Raw genomic sequence first — 20,587 nt, 5'->3', positions numbered from 1 at the left:
GTAATTTGTAATTTATGCTCTTAATGTGATAGTTTATGCTTTCCAATAAATAGCAAGGTGCAGTGATTTCTTCATCTACTGGTTACCATAGTTGCCTGTAATATTTTACAGCAAGAAGCGTCTCAGTGGTTTAATTTTAAACTGAATTTAGCAGCAGTTCATAATTATTTAAGTAAAATTTTATAGTTTAAGGATATGGGAACTTCCCTTGCAAATTACATCAAAGTTATAAGAGATGTTGTTTTGTTATTTTTCTTTTACATCATTGTGGTTTTAAATGCACACTTTTTATTGTTCTGTAAATTAAGTTCTTTAAAATTAGGTATTTTCTTCCTAATATAGAACATCTGTAGCTTTCCTTCAGCTTGGCCTCCCAGCCCAAGCTGTATGATAAAATGTGGCTGGTTTTTCAGCTATCTGGGCTCTGAGCAGACTAATTTCCGGGCTGGAGACAGGAGGCTGAGCAGTAACTAATGACTGGCATGATTAGAGTATTTAACTTGAGGCTTTCTGCTGGGGCTAAAAAGAGAGCAACACCTGTTTGGGAGCTCCTGCTTTTTCCTGATATGTACACTGACCTCTTATGCTTCCTGTCAAACTTGGTCTTTGGTCAGCTGCTTATCTTTGATTTGTAAGCACACAAGATCCATGTTTTTTGTGTGGTGTTTTTAAGGGGGGAAAAAAAAGGCTGAAATTTCTGCAGTTAGGTTTTCACAGTGAAACGACTAGAAAAAAGAAAAAGCAACAGAATAAGAGGCCTCATTTTTAGTTTTGCACATAAGAACAGCTTTTTTTTCTAGCATGACCAATTCCTCTGGTTTCTCAACACTCTGAATGATACTTGTATTAGTGCTCATGGCCTGTGCATTTTTTAAAATTAATAATCTTTAGAGATATGAAGCTGTGGAAATGCAGGGATGTTTTCTTCCTTCTTTATCACGGGTTAAAGGGAGGAGGAAGTGGGAAAGGCAAACCCTGTCATTGATGTAAGTTTGCCTTCATCCCATATAGAGGGAGAAAGAAGAGTTCTTATCCTGTAGTTAAGTGGCTCATAATGGAAGCAAAAGGGTTTGGAATGAGAAGAAATTTGTAGCTTGGGAAGAGCATCCTTTTGAAGAGGGAAGAGGATTTCAGGTAAAGCTATCAAGCTTTGACAGGCAAGAAATAGGGAAAAAATAAGGAAATACAGCATTTGAATAGCAGCTTTCCAATAGCTAAAGGGGGCCTACAACAGATCTGGAGAGGGATTTTTTTACAAGGGCAGGTAGGGATAGGATAAGGGGTAATGGCTTTAAACTGACACAAGGCAGAATTAGATATGAGATACTGGGAAGAAATTCTTCCCTTTGAGGGAGATGAATTCCTGGCAGAGGTTGTCTAGAGAAGCTGTGGCTGCCCCTGGATCCCTGGAAGTGTCCAAGGCCAGGTGGGACATTGGGGATTGGAGCAAGCTGGGATAGTGGGAGGTGTCCCTGCCTGTTACAGGGGATTGGAACGAGCTGACCTTTAGGGTCCCTTCCAACCCAAACCATTCTGTGAGACTAAGATTCTATGAATACAAAATGAGATAAAGGGTTTTTTTCTTCAGGTTGGGAAGTGGATGGAGAAGCTTATCAACAGCACAGAGAAACAAGTAGGAGGAAGCAAAATGCTGTTGGTGTATGGTAACTGAGGCTAAAGAGCAAAGAATACAGAACTGAAGTGGATGCATGCTGAAGCAGCTGATTGGCATGGAGGATAAAAAGATGTTTGGGAGATAATACATGTGGTTAAAATTAGGCTAGTATGACAAACTGTCAGAGATTTATATAGGAGTCAATACTTCTCTAATACAATTTTTTTATAGAGAAGAAATATATGTATATTTAGTGTGTAGTGTTGCTGAAGATGCTTGGTGTGTTTAAGTGACAGTGATCAGGTCTAAATGAAGCAAGAGAACTTTTTGCCATGGAGACTGTGACAGGTCATGTTCCAGAGGTTTCCCCTTTGCCAGCTGTGTTTTTTTGCTGCACAGGTGGCAATAAAGCAACCTGCTCTTCTCATTTGGTTTACTTCTCTTTCCCCCGAATGACTGCAAACTTTGTTCAGGTGCTTAAATCAAAAATGTTTGTTTGATCAACAACTCCTTCTCTTTTTGTGGGAGTCTTGGGAAGGTAACTTTTTAATTTTGCTGTGGGGTTGGGTTTTTTTTCCTTTATTAATGGCTGCTATCATCCTGAGCCAGAACAGAGGATTTTTTATGATCTTCCTGCTGCTTTTCTTTCAGTGTACAGTAAATGAAAGACTGATCTGCTAGACATCAGTTTAATTCATCTTCAGTCCAATTTTAGCCTTTGAGAAGTAGATAATGTGGTCTGGGGATGTTTTCTGCAGGTTCATAAAGGAATTGTGCAAGGCCTGTTGAGTGAAGAAAAAACTAATTAGTTTATTGTAGCATGCTCAAAAGAACACAGGCCAGTTCACAGGGGATGTTCATGGTCACTGAGGTAAATACAAGTGTTAAATCATCAACTTTAAGTCTAAATTAAGTTTAGTTTAATAAAATTAACTAAAAATGTCAGCAGTAGTTTAAAACTGCAGATTGTGAATCTTCCTAAAATTTGCAATTTTCACCATTCTTGTCTACTTCCATCTCTTAATTTTTTTGTTAGAAAGCATTTCTGTCAGCTTTTCTGACACTTGGTGGAAGGCTGATTACAAGCAAAATGCCACAATGGTCATGTTGTTTTTAACAAAAGAAGCTTCAGTTTAGAATAAGAAAGCACACCTCTGATTTCTCTTGGAGATAATAAGGGATAACAATTCCAAATACCTGCAGCAGTAAGAGGCAAAGTTTTATCTGACAGGTAGGTACCTGATTCAGGACAGTAGGTCAGATTATCTGTGTTGGAAGAACCTGTTAGATATTTTGCTGTTTTTTTTTTTTTTTTTGAGGCTAGAGGTGTCACATTTAAGTGCAGTCCCTGCTCAGCAAGCTCCTTTTTCTGCTACAGGTTCTGACCTGTAGATACTGGCCCACATCAGCCCTTGATGGATTACAACAGGGCAGGTTCAGAAAACTGCTTTCATGCTCTCAAATATCAGTACCTGGTAGAGTTTCAGGGCTATGACACTGAATTCCTTGCTTTTGCCATCCACCATTATCTCCAAAACCAAGGTTTTCAAAGGCAAATATCTACCTAAAGCACTAAAAGCCCACAAGGTGCCTACAGAATATATGTTTCCTTGTTGTTAGCAGGCATTGGAAAATTTCTGTCTTCTAGGTCTGGAGAGATTTCACATTTTTAGCAGTTTCAAAAGTTACATGGGTAATGCTAATCTTGCTGATTGCAGTAGTGATGAAGAAAGTAGTGTGATCCCAGTCAGTTACTCTCCTCTTTTATTTTTTACTTAAAACCCAGTATTTGAATGACACTGTTTCTTTGGCACCAGCAAAAGAAAAAGGTAAAAACCCTCCAATGCAGCAGCTTTGCTGCTTTTGAAGCACTTGAAATACTCACAACTTCTCTGTTTGTTCCAGCATAGGACAGGCAAGTGCTAAAGTGTTACAGAAGTGGGGTTGTTGCACTTTGTGTTAGAATTAAAAGCAGAAATTTTATGCCTTTAAAATAGGTCTACAAAAGTAAAATGAAAATACAGCTTTGATCCCCTCCTGGAATGCCCCTCAGCAGCCTGGTAGGGTGCTGTGATCATCACTCTGTCTCCTGCTGGCACAGAGATGTTTGTCCTCTGCCCCTGCAGCTCCCAGGGCAGCAGCTGAAACCAATGAAAGCAGATTTTTCAAGGGGCTTTACTCCTGCACTGCTAAGTCTGGCAGAAACCCCAGAGAAGCTACTGGGGAGTTCTGATTAGGAACAGAATGCAGGTTGAGAACCAGTGTTTGCAGTTAAATGTAGATATCTTTGTTTTGGTACCTAAACCGATGAGAGCTAAAAAAGGGAAACTGGAAGATCATGGATTTATAAAATCACAGAATGATTTGAGCTGAAAGGGTCTTCAAAGATCATCTTGTTCCAGCTCCCCCCATAATGGGGGACATGTTCCACCATCCCAGGTTGCTCCAAGTCCAGCCTGGCCTTGGACACTGCCAGGGATCCAGGGGCAGCCACAGCTGCTCTGGGCACCCTGTGCCAGGGCCTCATCTCCCTCACAGGGAACAATTCTGACAGTGAAGTGTGGCATGACAGTTATTTACCAAAGAAAATGTTTGATTCTAAGCCATTGTTCAACTTAAATTTAATTAAGTATTAAGGCTTAAAATTCTGTAAATTGGATCTGCTTTAATTTTTCAACTGTATCTGTCTTCATAAGCATTAATTGTGCAGTATCTTAAAAGCTATAGTTGCTATAATAAAAATATATGGAAAAGAGTAATCCAGGTATTATCAGGGGTAGTTTACCGAAGCCAGTAAGGAGCACATTGCATCCAGGGTTGCAAAATCATGGAGTATCAAAAGTAAACTGCTTTATTCCTCCTCAGACTAATAACTTGCTGTATGAGAAACAGGATTGTTTCTGTAGTGAGAGGATATATAAATTCTCCTAATTATCTTCTTTCTTATATTTTCTTATATTAAAAGATACTTAGCTGTATAATGTCTCCCTGAAAATCTTGTATAAGCCCAAGAGGTAAATCTCTTAACGCCCTCTGGTTTTGCTGAACAAAGCCAAAAGATCTGAAGAACAGAAACTGTGCTTCTGCCTCTACACAGACAGAACTCTAGTAAATAGTATCTGGCTGGGTTTTTAGCTTATTGTGAGCTCAGCTTATCACAGTAGTCTAGACAGTCATCTGAGGAAATGTTTCTAGCAGTTTAAAGATATATATATGAATATTTATTTTTTTTTTCCTAAGGGTAATGTGTGAAGCAGTTGTTTTTCCTACTTAGGTTAATAATTGATGAGATTGCAGTCTGCTGCAATGCCTATGGTTTTCTTAGGGTTTCTGGTCTACTGAGACTTTTTGCATGCCTTTCTAATTTATGCAGGAGTTGGTTATGAAATATTCTCCCTCCTCATTTTGTGAGTATGGGTGCATTCTGAAAGCCTTGGCTTTTGGTGTGAGGAATGCCACTGAACTCCAGAGTGGAAGGTGAGGGTGGAGTGTGGGAGTCTACACTGTGCCCTTTAAGCTGTTCATCAACACTCTTAAAAGGGTGTCCTGTCTGAAGACTTCAATCTTTGATTTAAAGTCTTCCTCTTCACTGATTTTGGGATTCTATTGCTTTGGGGTTGAGCTGAATAGAACTGACTTCATGGAGCAGGGAACCAAAAGCCTGTGATGTAATTCAGGTTTACATATTATGGGCAAGAAAAGTAGCACCTCCTCTTTGCAGGCATATAGTAAGGTGTTGGCTTCTTAATTCCTGGGATGTGAAAGAATTAAGACCTTAATGTGTATCTGTCCGGCTTTCCAATGTCCAAATTTTGATAAGGAAGGTATTTTTGAAGGAGAAACATGAGAGGAAGGAGCATCAGGCAGCGTGAAGGAGTTCCTTCATTTCTTTAGAGATGTCACCAAAGCAAAGATGTACAAACATTGTATTAGTGTAGTTGGTATAAACTGCTGAATCTTGCAAAAAAAACCAAAAAAAAACCCAAAAAAACCCCTGTTTTGCTTTTTTGTCTCCCTGTACACTTTGCTCAGGGGTGATTCAGGCTGTAACTTCCTGCAATGACTGATGACTGGTATTTCATTGTGTGTCAGATTGTGTGCTCAGTGTTGGCTCATGGAGGGATTTCATTAGAGACCCAGCTCAGATGCCATCTTTATGTAGTGGCAGGCCCTGTGGAAGCATAAGGAAATATATACATTTGCAAGGAGCTCCATCCAAACCAAAATTGCACATCTTGCTGGAACCTAAATTCAGGAACGCTTCTCTCCCAGCTTTTATTCTGTGCTTGAAATTTTCTATCATTCAGTGTATTATACTTCAGTTACACATGGAAATGTTTTGTTCCAAGCAGTCTTTAAGGAAACACTTGAATTCTGAAAGCCGTTGAATTCCATAAATGACAAAAGTGAATTATTTCCGTGTTTCTATATTTCTGTGTTTTGTGTGAGTGTACTTTTCAAAATGTTTTGTGTATTAAGGTATTAAAAGCATTTTCTTCAATGTTCAGGTCGATTACACAAACCTGCATTTTATTTCAGAAATATTGTTGTTTATCTGCTATTCTGCCATTTTTACCCCATGTGCTCAGGTATGTAAGAACAAATTGCTTTACAATTAAAAAGAAAAGAGTTTTAAGATCTGCAGGTATTACTACACTAAGAATTTATCTGCTTAAAACTGACATGATACCAATTATATAAAAATGTCTGTGTGAACCATGGAGTCGTTGCTTTTGGAAAAGAGCTGCTGCTGCTGTTCCAGCCAGAGGAAAATGAGAATGTGCTTAGAAAGGGCATGACAGAAATACTGGTGGAACCTGGAATTTTGCTAAAAGCTACTAAGCCCACACAGATTCCTGCATTGATCCTGGGGCTTTTCCTTCTCTCATTTAGACCTGCCCTCCACTTCCTTTTCAGTTGTCAAGTGTGTGTTCTAAAGTTACCCACTCAGTCACAGGAGTTTGTCTGATGGGAAGTTTTGCATCACAGGAGCTACTCAGAAAAGGTCATGTCAGACCAGTAGAACAGTAGTAAAATTTCAACCTGAAAATGGAGTCTGTCAGCTGTATAAAAACATCCAAGCCTTCATGATGTATTTAACATCGATGTTCAAAACCATTTTCCACTGAGCTGCTCTTCCTCTCTATTAGATATCAAAATAGACTTTATAGAAGTCATTGCTTCAGGTAATGACTGAAGAATCTACTAGGAATGTCTCAACTTTGAGTTACCAACAATTTTAAATGTTTAAAAGGTTTTGGTGATCATTGCTTACATTAATGATAAACTTAATTGTATTAAATACTTAATTAAGGACTTTACACACGGGTTTCTTAATAAGAAAAAGTCAAGGGAAGGAGGCTTTGATTTTACTATTCAGGTTTATAAGAATTCCACAGTCTAAATAGCAGTACTGCTCACAGATTACTTGTTCCAAGAGAAATTAATAGCATTGCCAACTCTCTTTCATTTTCCAAGAGAGTCGTTCTTCATTTCCAGCCAGCAGTCTTTTTTACCATAACTTTTTGGATGTCACCTTTGAAAAAAATTATTTTTATTTATATTAAGTGCAATTCACTTACCTTCACGTTACCTTTGAAATTTCCCTTATTGCATATTCTCAGTGTTGGCAGCTAAGCATCACTGCTAAAAAGCCCCACAAATTTCCATATAAAGTTGATCAAAATATTGAAAGATAATAAATTTTCGATAACATTTAATAAACGTAAGCACTTCTACAATGTTTAAATAGCTTTTTGCATTACTGTGACTTACGATTTGCAGGAGTTGAATAAGAGGAGTAATATTTACATAAGCATGAATTTCAGATCTGTGCTCTGAACCCAAGGACAGTTATGAGTATTGCCAGCTCTTTCATATTCAGATGAAGAGGTTGTCAAGGAAAGCCCTGCTCTCCCTTTCTTTGGCAGCACCAGCTCTGGGCAATGCTGTCATTTATGCAGAATCAGTGGGAGAACGGGGCGTGCCTCGCTCTCGATGATCCCATGGTAGGAATCCATGGAATACCACGGCATTTCCCCTTGCGGGAAGATGGAGCTCGGCTGCGCTTTTATTTATTGAAATGTTAAGAAGTCGCATTGCAAAGGGGAAAATTCAGAGGTTCATTGGAAAATCTCAACAGTAATCAACAAGCAGGTTCTGCAACAAGTAGCCATAAAGGATTTCAGATGTCTGGAGACCTCTGAGTGTTAGCAGAAATTATGGGGAAATTTGCCACCTATCAGAGTGGTAATAAAGACAGTTGTTTCTCCATCTTGTTTCCTGTTGGAGTATCTTTTAGCAAAGTGAATTTAACCTAAGGCCTTTGCCAGTATGGACTTAATGTCTCCACTCTGAAGGTTCCCTGACACAGAGTCCAGTCTCTTGGACTTTCACCCACTGTACTAATTTTTTCTTTTAGAAGAGAGTGAAGTTCCTGGTAATGCTGACAGTATTTAATTCCTTGCAGCATTCAGGTCCCAAGTATTAGGTTGTTCATTTAATAATGCTGATGTATGAAACTGATTTTTGAGGTATCGTTAATAACAATAAACTGTTTGCTCTACTTGAGCCTGCAAGTGAGGTCATGGAAGTAAGTTGAAGATACTTATTTTCTCATCTATTCCTTAATATTTCCTAAATCTTCCTTAAGGGAGTGAGGTTCTGTGAAAAGTCCTATGAAAGGCAAATTTGTTTTGTAAGGAGGTGAAACACATTAATAAAGTATTAGGCCTTGTTCTTTAATTGGCAGGGGTTGTGAAGGCCTATCTCAGACACTCTACTCCTGATGTGATTCATATTGATCAACATGCTTAATATTTTCAGTATTTTGTTTTTATTAATAGAAATGTCAATCTTCTAAGTAGCTTCTAATTAAAAATGCTTGTTTCCAGATGCATTGCTTCCTTATTTAGTTATGGTTCTGTAGGGTTTTATTTAAGTAAAAATGTTGGGCGATACTTCACATTTCCTTCCTGCTAAATCTTCCTAGTGCTCACAGACATGAAATACAGTATTTGTGACAATGTGCTTTCCCCTTCTGCAGGCTGGGTGCAGGAGACTGGCATTGCACCCTTGTTGGACCTCACCTCATTTTGGTATTGGGAGCCTTCATCTAAAATTTCAGTCTGTGCTTTCCCACAAAAGGAGACTCAAATTTTAATACTCTTCCCAATAACTTGCAATGGACATTCCAACATGTGTAGTTACCTTTTTACTTTTCTTCATGCCTCACTTTTTCTCTTTCATGTTACCTGGGAAGAGGTGAAATTTTTATGGGCAGGAGTTGTGACAAAATTCAGATAGAAATTGGCTCCTTACATGTGTACCAAAATATTTTAGTGTTTTGTCCTGAGTGACAGCAGGTGGTATTTGGGATGTTAAACATTATGTTTCAGGTTTTTAGCCAATGAGTGTTAGACTCAAAGGACGTGTGGCAGACAGACTATTCCATATCTATTTACAGCAGGGTTTTTACACCTTATCTGAATCATTTGGCCAGAGGTACAGGAAAAAAACTAAAATAGATGGATACTAGACCATACCCAAGACTGGAATTCTTAAAATTGCTACTCCTTGTCTCAGGCTCCTGTCAACTGTTTTGTTGTTGTTGTTGTTGTTTTTTAATTACCGGAACAATTAAATTTTAAAAAGGAATTAATGGAAAAAATCCCAACAACCATCATAGTCCCATTTAAGAATACAAAATACATACTTTTATGGCAGAATAGAAATGTTGCAGCATAGTTAAATGTTGAAGTCCATGGTGTGATTTTTTTCTTGATGCCAGGAAAAAAGTACCCCTCATTAAATTTAATTACATTAACAATTTGAATTTTTGATAAAGATTTTCATTCTTCAGGTCACAGTGCATATTGAGTATTATTTTCTGAAGTTAAAAAAAACAACTGTGTAACACATGTGCTGAAGATCACTTCCTTTCACCAAAGCAGTTACTCTTTCCAGAGTAACAAATGATTTATAACTTATGTTCGACATATGTTCTTTCTGGCAAAATTATTCCATCAGCAGTGCTGGCAAAGGAACAAATGAAGAAACACCTAAGAATAAGACAAGCAAACCCATATGGAAAAGATGATTGATTCATAAATGGGAGTTTTTAAAGTCTGATCAACCACTGCAATAATGTAGTCTGACTGGCTGTGTGAAACAATTCCTGAAACAAATCCACAGCTTCGTTTGAAGCAAAAAGATATCTTCAAAATAGCATCTACTTTTACTGTGTTTGCTTCCCACATGTAAAAATTTACTGTGTGACTACAGCTCTTTGTGTAAACAGCTGAACTTTACCATTAACCTGAACATGCTTGCCTTCACTTTGTATTTTAAAATGTTATACTTTCCTCTTAGGATAGAAGAGCAGCCACTAGTCAGTCTCTTTGCATTTGGGCTTTGTGTTGGACAAACTGAACAAATAAAGATTTTTTTTAAATGGGTGCACTTTTTATGGATAATATTTTAAATTAAAGTAGTATTTTAAAATAGTAATATTATTATAAAACATGTTTCTGGATAGATGCCTTGCTGCAGGCTTGTGCTGATGAATATTGCTTGGTTACAGAATCTGAACATTAGATTAATGCATTCTGTGTTTATTAAGGCATGGGTAGGCACTTATGCATAGGTTTCCAGAACATATTTTTCTAATTAATAGGATATAGTAAGCAGTAGGTGTATTGCTATCACTCCTTCTTGCACCTGACTCATTGATATTCTCTTGAACAAACACACTGTAGAGCTTGGTTATATTCTCTAATCTTCCTTTCGAGCACGCTCTTTAAACTGAACTTTTCACTGCTAATTTTGGCAGAGTTTACACACAATCATTTTGAGTCTTATGGGACGGTAGTGGAACTCAGATACAATTCACAACTCTAGTTTGAGTTTGAAGTTTAATTTCCTCTGATTGAATTCCAAGCTTCTTGATGTGGAATATCTTTGGCCAGAATATTCCTGTGGCTCACCAGCCATTAAACAGAGAAACACATACTTTGAATTTCTTCTCCTACTGTGATATCCAAAGACTGGTCTTACAGAAAATTGTATCTCAGAGAATTGCTGCTATAAAAACACAATACTGTCCAGCAGAACTACTTATTTCCTGAATGTGAATTACAAAGTGATCTGGGATGTCATGACTGTCAGACCTGCTGAAGGCAAGTGTTGGAAATTTGAAGATGTGTAGTAAGTCAATATTTGATTTCACTGTAGAGGGCATTCCCCCATGGAGAGCTGAACTCCATCTGAGTGTATGGAGCAAGGACAAGATTTTCTTTTTATAATGTATTTATTTTACTCAAAGTCCTATATTTGCTGCTTGATGGGCACAGGGGAAGCTCAAAGTATAACTTTGAAGACTATTTTGTATTGATAATCAAAAAATATTAAAGTTTGCAGGCCTTACTGAGTATTTGAGATCTTCTAATCTCCTTTTATTGTCAGGCATTTCTGTTGTGGGTACTTGTGAACTTGGATGACTTTATTTAAAGTGAACAGCCCAGCTGAAATTGACTACCAACATGTATAAACAACTGTGCAGAAGTCTTTCCCAGACTGATACCTGGGTGACCCTTACCAAAGATAGGAAGCAGAACATTGATTTCTGTTCGAGCTTTCATTTAAGAGCCAAGGAAGCTTACTATAACATCTCACTGGGAAAACCATTCTTTTTACTTTCTGAAGATGTCAAAGTTCCTATTTCTTCAGGGTGAAAGTATGAAGTTATAGAAAGTAAGGGTTGTCCCATTTGTAGCTTGGTTGTGAGACCAGCTGCACCCTAACGAAAGTCCCTGGAAGGCAATGTGTGACCCACACATTGCTATTGGAGTCTGCTTTTGATAGGAAAAAAAGAGGATGGAATAGTAGCTGGAGCAGCCATAACCCCACTGTTGTGCCCTCTCTCATGTGACTGAGTGAGAGATTTGCATTTTCTTCTTTTTTTCCCCTTCACTCTTAAAGAGTTTCCATAAGGATGTGAAATCTGGCTTAGAGCAACCATCTGTTCCTTATTCGTTCCTAGAGAATTTCAGTCAATTGTTGAACCCAGTTTGTGTTGAATCATAATGTAAAAAAAAATTCTCTTTCTACAGGTTCAAACTTCATGAACTAACTATTCACAGGAACTCTACCAGAAGTGTATTTTCATATTGTTTCTCTGCTTTATTCAGTGTATTGTGTATGGCTTGGATAGGTTTTATTGTCTCCTCTGAAAATAAGTGGTGGTTTGCCAATTAGTCCTCTCTAGATAGCACTATTTTGCAACAGGCATTCCAGCAGGAATGATGATTCTGTGACACTCTCTGTCATGGATCTTGATCAATGTGGAGTGAAAAAAATGTGTGGTTGCTGTGGTCCGTAGCTCCCTCTCATAAATCACCATGAAGTAGCTTAGGAACAAAAAAACCAGTTTCCAGTCCTTGTTTGCTTAATCTGATCTTCTCTTTTGTTTGTTTGTTTGTTTGTAAAATTCTTTTGCTTACTGTGGATTTTAGTAGATAGATTGTCAATGCTCAAGAGCAGCTTTGTGTCCAGCTGCCTTTTATTTACTTGTATCCTTCAGAAAGAAGCAACTTGAAAGGTAGGCTCACCTCGTGAAAATCATTACCTTCAATGGAAGGTGTCATGCAACTTCTGTAAGGAGTAATGTGGCTTAAATTTCCACGGAATTTTCTTAATATAGGTATCTACTGGATGTCATACATGAAATCCCTATTTGTGCTTGGTCTTTGCATATTAAGTGCTTTAATTAATTAATTTTGAGTTAAATATTTTTAAATTGAATGTTAATTAAAATTAACCCATCAGCCCAGGTACCAAAAATTAAGTTTCCATTAATCACTTGTACACCATAAGAGTTATCTTTCCTGTGTTTACTGTATACTTTTACAAGTGTTTTAAGATGTGTTGGATGTATTTTTTTTTTTATGTTTTTACTTGTACTTTGGTTCCAAGGCAGATTTCAAAACCCAAGTTCCAACAAACAGCCCAGCCCCCACAGCCATTGCCCTGTAGGCAAGTACCATAGCAACCTGAATTTTAATGACCCTTATCTCAACTAATACCACCCCTCTGACAAGGATGAGCCATTGGTGGACAGAGATAATCTGTCAAAGGGAAAGCACCAATCACCTTAAACCGAAGGGGCGGGCTGTGGGTGGGCTGTGGGTGGACCAAAGGCACTATAAAACAAGGAGTGAGCGAAAGGCACGCCACTTCTCTCCAGCCTTGAGGTGGAGTTCAGTGCTGGGAAGGCGTACTCCTATCAAGGAACTTTTAGTAATTTTTTTTGGCTTTTGGACCAGCCAAAAGCCAGCCTAGCACGGCAAGCCCTTTTTCTCTACCTAAGGTCCAGTGCTGTCTCAGCCAGAATGTCTAAAATCCCTGCACTCCTGGGGCATACCATCTACCGAGCCATAGGATCCCAAATTTTTATATTTTGCTAATTTTTGCAATTTTTCAATTTTTCCGTTTTTAATAAATTATCTTAATTTTCAACTAAGAGTTGTCTCATTTCTCACACTGGATTAAAGAACAATTCCTTCTATGGTTACTAGTGCAGTGCCTTGTATAATACAGTGAACTTTCCTTTTTTTCCCCTCCCCCAGATTACAGGACAGGCCCGTGTTTCACACAAGTGAGCAAACAGATGTGCCAGGGCCAGCTGACTGGGATTATCTGCACCAAGTCCCTGTGCTGTGCCACCATGGGGCGTGCGTGGGGCCACCCCTGCGAGATGTGCCCTGCCCAGCCCCAGCCCTGCCGCCGCGGCTTCATCCCAAACATCCGCACTGGGGCCTGCCAAGGTGAGCTTCTGACTGAAACTCTGCCTGTGACAACCACCTTGGAAACCTTGCAGTCCCCTTGAAACAGCATCACTGTTTTCCCCTGTGTGTGGTCTGTGTCTTATGATAAAATCCGGGTGTGCTTTGCTGCCTCCAGATTTTTGCTGCTGTACGTAGAGAACAAAACATAAGTGGCCTGGGAAAAAGTGATTATTGATCAATACTAAGGAAAAATATTTGATGTTGCTTTTCCTTATATGTCAGAGATAGGCCTCTGCCTGCATGCAACATTTTCTGTTTTGCCATTCACCTTGAAGTGCTTAGTATGTTTTAGACACTCTTTTCTTAACAGTGTCATGAACAGAAACAGTTTTATACAGAAGAGGTGCATGTTGCAATCTCCAAATCAAGCTCCATTGTATGACTTGGCCACATACAAAGGGTCCTTGAAACTGCTCTGCCAGACTGACCCTGGCACAGCTTCTGGGGCTTCATTTGAATTGTGTGAGAGATCAGTGCTGCTCTTTAGCACCCATGCCCACAATAATTGTGTTTTCTTTTTCTGACAGTTTATTCCCTGTGGCAAACAGTTTTAAGTTACCCATGTAACCACATTGCTGAATTCCACTGGGGAACATAGAAACAATGTGGTAGTCTACTTTGTGTGATGGATAAACAAAGGAAGTTTGAACAGCCATAATTTTTGCTACATTTTTGACATATAACTGCTAAATAGGAAGCTCGGATTGTATTTGTGTCAGCTGGGCTTAGCATGCAGTGTTGCAAGGTGATGGCAAGGCACAGCTGAAAAATGCTTGGCCTTTCTTTAGGGAAAAGGAGAGACAGAATTTCTTTATTTCACAGAATCATTGCCTTTACTTCCAGCAATTGAAACATTTTCTTTTAAGCTCTGAGTACTGGTCACTCTTCCTGACTTAAGCTCTGTGGTGTGAGCAGGTTGGCAGCACGATGTCTGCTCTGTTATGAATTATCAGGCCACCTTGATGCAGGAAGGGAGTGGATGTGACACTTTTTACCTTTCCAAACTCCACATTACAGTGCAGAGTCTGTTGAAATAAGATCACAGAATCTCAGAATCGTTGGAGCTGGAAGGGATCTCTGGACATTATCCAGTCCAACCCCCTGCCAAGGCAGAGTCACCCAGAGCAGATGACACAGGAGTGTGTCCATGTGTGTCCACAGACCTCCCTGTGCAGCCTGTTCTGGTGCTCTGCCATGGTCAACAGAAAGGTCAGAAGAAACCAAATATTTTCTCTGTTGGTTTTAGAAGCAAACGGAGTATCTGTCGTGCTTTTTAATGCTTTTCTTTCTGCTGAGGACATTAGATTTACAAAGACTTTAATTAAAGGAACACAAACCCCTTTGGTATTCAGTAAAACTACCTTTGTAGTGTATCAGTTAGATCAGGCTCACCCAGTCCATAATTTAAATGCTTGGCATTTTTGAAGTGAATGCTGACATCAGTAGATAGCCAGGTTTGGGAGGTGGTATGAACAACTCAAAATCAGTGGAACTTGCAAGCCTTGCTGTTGGAAAATGGGTCATAATTTCAGTATGTATTTGGTGTCAGAGTTTTACAAGAGGTAGCTTAGTCTAAGTAGGAAGTTGCTCCTACTCTTCAAAGGATTTGCATGATTCAATCTTAAATGGGTCTTTAGCACCTTTGGAGGGTTAATGATGTTTTCTGGATAATGTTCTTGTTTAGAGCATTGTGGTAGTACTCTTACTTCATTATTACCATGAACAGGTTTAAAAAAAATCTAAGAGAAGCAAAACCAATCACAATTCAAATTGTTTGGTTGCGTTTCGTTTTTTTCCCCCCAGAAATTTCTATTCAGTCATGTCTTAAACAGGAATTGTAGCTGTTCAGGCATCCTTCATTCCAAGAATTCAGGCAGGAGGAACTTCAGTGTTCCACTTCAGTAATCTTTATTGCCACTGCTGCATGGCCTTAGGAGCAGCATAATGGCAGAATCCTGAGTTGGATGTTTTCTCAGCTCATCCCTGCATCCCTCAGCAGTCCCATTTCCCACCTACACCCTTTCCCTGCAGACAGTTAATTTTTTGCTCTAAGGAGAGAAAAGTGGTGATGGCTGAGTAGATTTTGAAAATAGGACGGTTGTTCTTCCTCCTGCTGTTGCTGACATTTTTAAGTGCATACAGCCATTACAGGAGATAACATCCAAAAAAATCTGTTCTGTAGTAGGAATACACTGTCTAAATATTAAAAGCACTGATGTGAACTGGACAAGAGAGAGAAGACAGATGAAGGTTCAAGTTCAGAATGAAGAGTGATGGGGTTTTTTTGTAATCTAGTGCTTGGTATTAATGTGTCCTAGTTACTGAAAATACTGACAGTGTCATCTAGGATCACATCCTGCTGTTGTGAAAATAATTATTAAAACAGGGAGAAATATCTTGGTATTATTTCTGTTGTGTGCAGTATTTGTGCTTTCTAAGAGGTAGAGTTTTCCATTACATTCATGACCAATCCACCTTTTAGTTCCCACATGCCAAATCAATTACAAAGAAACTCCCCATACACATTCCAGGCAGAATTAAAGAGAGAATTTTTTATTTGGATAATTGTTATTACTACAACAGTTAGTTGTAAATAAAAAACTCTCCAAAATTTGTGTCTATCTTCTGAGTGGATTTATTTTTCCTGAGATTTTTGGGTTTTCAGAGTTTTTTTGGGAAACAGCCCACACACCGGAAAGGGAAGGTGTGTGTTTAAAGGTAGCTGTGCAAACCCCCCAGGCAATTTGCAGAGAAAACTCTACAAAAGCACAAAGTCTTTTTTCACTTACCAAATGTTGCCCTATGAACACATGGAAATATTCCACTTAATCTGTAACATATTGAACTTTTGTATATCGCACTGTTTCTAAAGAGTTATTAATCAAATTTGCTGTTTATGGTAAAAAGTTTCTTGTGTTAATGTGGCTGAGGTTTAAAAGTGTGAGTAAGTGGATAATTAATAGTGCTAAAACTCCAGTGTGGTTTAGCCTGTCAAAGATACTAAAAAAAAAAAAAAAAGCTTCATTTCAATTTGCTTGTATTTTCAGGAAAAAAAAAATTCTTATAACCTAAAACAGCATTTAGGAAGCAATTGATGAAATAGGCCCTTTGAATAAAATACTTTTGCTCTTTTTGGCTTTTCTCAGTCCCAAAACACCAATAATATATTAAAACAAACTTGGGGTTTCAGCAAGACGTGATACATGACAAAAAGCATCAGTCTTGTAGCTTGTGTATATTTTTAGGCTAACCTTAAAGATGAATATGCTTGCTTTCTTTACACTGAAATATGATGTAGAATAGTTAGCACACAGAAAAAAAACAGGAGAATGCATGTGACTCAACAACTTCACCTTTCATAGTGGTTCCATTTGTGTTTCCTTCACTGGACAAGCACTGCATTCCATCACTGGGATTGGCTTTTCAGGCTTCAGCAAAGCTAAACATCTATTTGCCTTCCTAAAAGAACTGAAAGGAATTAAAGGAACCAATAGAGCTTAAAGCTTGGTTCACCTCGAGGCCCCAGTGATACTTTTTCTGTTTCTGGGAGCTGTTCATTGCCTGCTGCTGCTGCTGCCATTAATTCACTATTCCTTGACATCTTCAGCTTCTAAAACTGTTTAAGACACACAGTGGTTTTTTAACAACTGATCTGCTGACACAGGAAACTTAATTTAAGTGTTAATAAGTGACAAAAAGGCACAGGCATACTATGTGTGACAAATGCATTTTGAAGCTCCAGGGTCAAAAGACAAACACGACGTGTTTTACTCAGGAGGGAGCTGCTGGGTGGGCTGTGTATCAATAAGAGGTGGAACCATCTTCTCTCTAGATGTTGCTAACTCATGTCAAGGTTCACAGAATCATAGAATAATTAGGGTTGGAAGGAATCTGTGGAGAGCAGCCAGTCCAGCCCCCCCCACTCCTTAAAGTACTTCAGAGATGAAATGTTTGATTTCCAAGTAAACAAGCAGCAGCAAGCGCTAGTTATTCAGGAAAAAAACAATGAAGAAAATCTATGCCTTTGATAAAGTCCTTAATCTATTTACAGTCTAACTGTTGCATTTTGGACATGGTAATGTGCTGGCTAAATCACCACGTGTTCAGGAACAAAATGCAAACTTCTCAGCAAATGTACTTAAACCCAAGTCCAATGGTTGTGGAAAAAAACCCCAAACCTGCAAAAAGTGCTTGCCTTCTTCCTTGACTGTGAGAAATTACACTTGCTTAAATAGAAAAGCAGGTGAATGGACAGGGCCAATAGCATAGGTTTATCTATAGCACAAGCACCAGGAGGAATAAAAACTGACAAAGTCCTATAATCCGCAAACTCAGGTAGAATTTCAATGCCTTATAAGAGCTTTGACCATCCTCCTGAAAAAGAGTTCCATATTCTTGCCAGATGTTAACTAGGAGCACCACACAACTGGAACAAGCAGGTCCAGAAGATTCCTGAAACACCTGGATGGTAACTTCATGGTGCACGTACTAAGGGAGCCAACCAGGAAAGATGTCCTCCTAGGTAGTTTTGTATAAAAAGCTACAGAAACAGAGTGGTTTATGTGTAACCAAATTGGAGCTGGGAACCAAAAAAAAAAAAAAAAAAAAAAAGAAACCTCAACACAATTTGGTGTGTAAGGAGAACTTAATGAAGTGCAACAGGAAGTTACTGAAAGTAACTCATGTATCTCATGTCAGGTAATGAGATCTGTGTCCTTTTTTGTGTTTGCAGATGTTGATGAGTGCCAGGCTATCCCTGGAGTCTGCCAAGGAGGAAACTGCATTAATTCAGTAGGTTCATACGAGTGCAAGTGTCCTGTTGGCCACAAACAGAATGAGGCAACTCAAAAATGCGATGGTAAGTAGGAGAATGTACCTAAAAAGTGGTTAAACAGAGCATTGGAGCACTTTGGTAATGAGCATTATTAAATAGTTGAATAGTTGTAGTGTCTGATCTGGAGAGGCATAGCATCACTGAACTGTGCTTTTTGTTTCTACTTTGCAGCATCCCATGTTTCTACTTGGCTGTTAGTATTTTGCATTAGATGTTTTCTTCTGTCTGACTTGTGGGTAAAGTGTTTATTCTCTTTGAAAATTTAGAACTACTGATAAAAACTCTGTGTGTGAGCAACATATAACTGTTGTTGGGTTATTAGGATTTTCTTTGTTTTCTGAAAGATATTCTGGTTCAGCTAGGTATTTTTGGCCTAGTGACTACAGAGTGAAAGCAAATGTGGGAGTTTTGATGAGTTTGGGTAAGTGAAAAATACCAAGGAAATGCCCTTCTCTTTTAGCTGAAAAATTAAATAGATCATGTTTAATAAGTGTAGTTTAATAAATATAGGCCGTGTTTACTGAGTAAACATGATGCAATTAAGGGCAGCAATTCCTTATAGTTTAAAAGAATATGATGGGAAATTGATGGGTTTCTGTGGGTTTGCTGAAGACTTCACTGATTTCAGTGACATTTTTACACTTTGGAAAGAAATCAGAACTCTCAGACTTCATCCCAACCACTGGGTGCTTTCACATTCAAATTGTGGTGATAAGAGGACTTTGTTCTTAAAGGCTTTGGCTTGTGATTAGCTGACAATCTAATTATGGTCCCAAATTACATTATACTCAGTATTCAGTTACAAATACATGGTTTGTAGCCAGTTTTGGAAGTTGCCTCAGAGTTTTGCTTAGATTTGCCTACAGTACAACATTCACAGAAAAATTAAGTAATACATTCCATTTAAAAACCACATCTTATAAGTGAAAATGTTGCTTCTGGTGCTGTTACAGGTAATCTCTCAGTGAAAATAAAAAAAAAATTCCAGAGGCATTTTTCTCTGGTCCAGCCCTCCACATTCTTCTGGTTTTCAGTGGGTTGGTTTTTTTGTGTTGACTAATTTTAGTTTCTCCTCAGTACCTGAAAGAGGAGGGAACAGGCAGGTGTGTAGATGCTTGTGGTTGAAAAGGAACGATGAGAGCCAGAAGGTTCACAAAAACGTACAAAGTGGCATTAGGAAATTACAGACTTGGCATGGAAATGCAACGTTTGTCCCTGACCTCCTGTTATCAGCATATGGGTGTGGGATTTGAAATAAAGGGTAGGGTGAAAGAGAAGAGAGGGAGGAAGAAAAGGAGGGAGGGAGGAAGGAAGGGAGCAAAAAAAGAGAGGAAGAAGGAAAAGAGGAAAGAAAGAAAGAATGAGGGGACAGAGAGAGGGAAAGAAAGTTCCTTGCACTGGCTTTCTACACAAATTAGTTCTTCTAGACCTTCCTGTAGATGGCTCAAATAGATCCCAACTATAAGGTGTCCTTTACTGGTCTAGTCCTTGATTTTTATCCACAGGCCCTTAACCTGTTGGAGGCTGTTTCTCAGAGGCAGCTCTTGTCTCTCTCTCTGTGCCCATAAGCTATCCTAATCTATCCATAGTTACTTATCCTTGTTTGTTAGAAGTGCACTTGTTCTTTCGATTCTTTTAACTGTGGTTCCTTTGATGCCAAAAGAATTTATTTAGAGACATTTATTCAGTTTCCTTTCTTCTGAAAACAGTACTTAAAGCAGTCTTTGCATTCAGTTTTAAGTACCTAAAGCTTTAGTTGTTGAAAACATTATTCAGCAGTCCTCCTTGATAGTATCCACAGGAAAAGGTGAATGTATTTTTACAGAGATCTTCCTAAAAAGCTGTGGTGCTTATGGGACCATGCATAATAGAAGTGAAACATCATCTGCAGTCTGAAGAGTTTGCTGTTATTTCATGGTTCACTAATCAACAGGTCTTCATTTCCTGTTTTGTTGGCAGCCTGCTGCAGAACAGGTCATATGCCCTGGCTTTTTTTCTTCTAAGCCCCCGCCACTTGTGTCTCTGGCAGGAGTTAAATACTAATTAGTCCCTGGTCACAGCTTCCCTAGTCAGACAATTCCCCACAGGGAATCAGGCAAATAACCTCTCCTCACAGTTTGTACCATCTTTTTCTGGGGAAGAAGGACATTGTGAAACTTCACAGCCAAGGTGGTAGTGCTAAAATTATACCAGGATAAAACCGTGCTTACTTTATTCCAGCAACGGAGCAGGGAATGAAAGATAAGCCATAGTTTTATTCAGGCTTTCTTATTTGTATGCTTAATTAGGTGTTCC

At 38.7% G+C, this 20,587-nt stretch overlaps 1 protein-coding gene across 2 annotated transcripts in view; it reads left to right on the top strand.

Moving 5' to 3' along the window:
- Window positions 1–20,587, top strand: part of FBN2 (fibrillin 2) — a 118,959-nt gene that overhangs the window by 10,264 nt on the left and 88,108 nt on the right. For both annotated transcript variants that reach the window (XM_069001078.1, XM_069001079.1), the window contains 2 exons: window positions 13,240–13,437; window positions 18,191–18,316. In XM_069001078.1, the coding sequence (XP_068857179.1) occupies window positions 13,240–13,437; window positions 18,191–18,316 (324 nt within the window). The remainder of the gene's footprint in view (window positions 1–13,239; window positions 13,438–18,190; window positions 18,317–20,587) is intronic.

This window comes from Aphelocoma coerulescens, assembly GCF_041296385.1.
Source record: "Aphelocoma coerulescens isolate FSJ_1873_10779 chromosome Z unlocalized genomic scaffold, UR_Acoe_1.0 ChrZ, whole genome shotgun sequence".
NCBI lineage: Eukaryota > Metazoa > Chordata > Aves > Passeriformes > Corvidae > Aphelocoma > Aphelocoma coerulescens.
The sequence above is the reverse complement of the archived record's forward strand: the minus strand, read 5'-3'. Positions and strand labels throughout refer to the sequence as shown.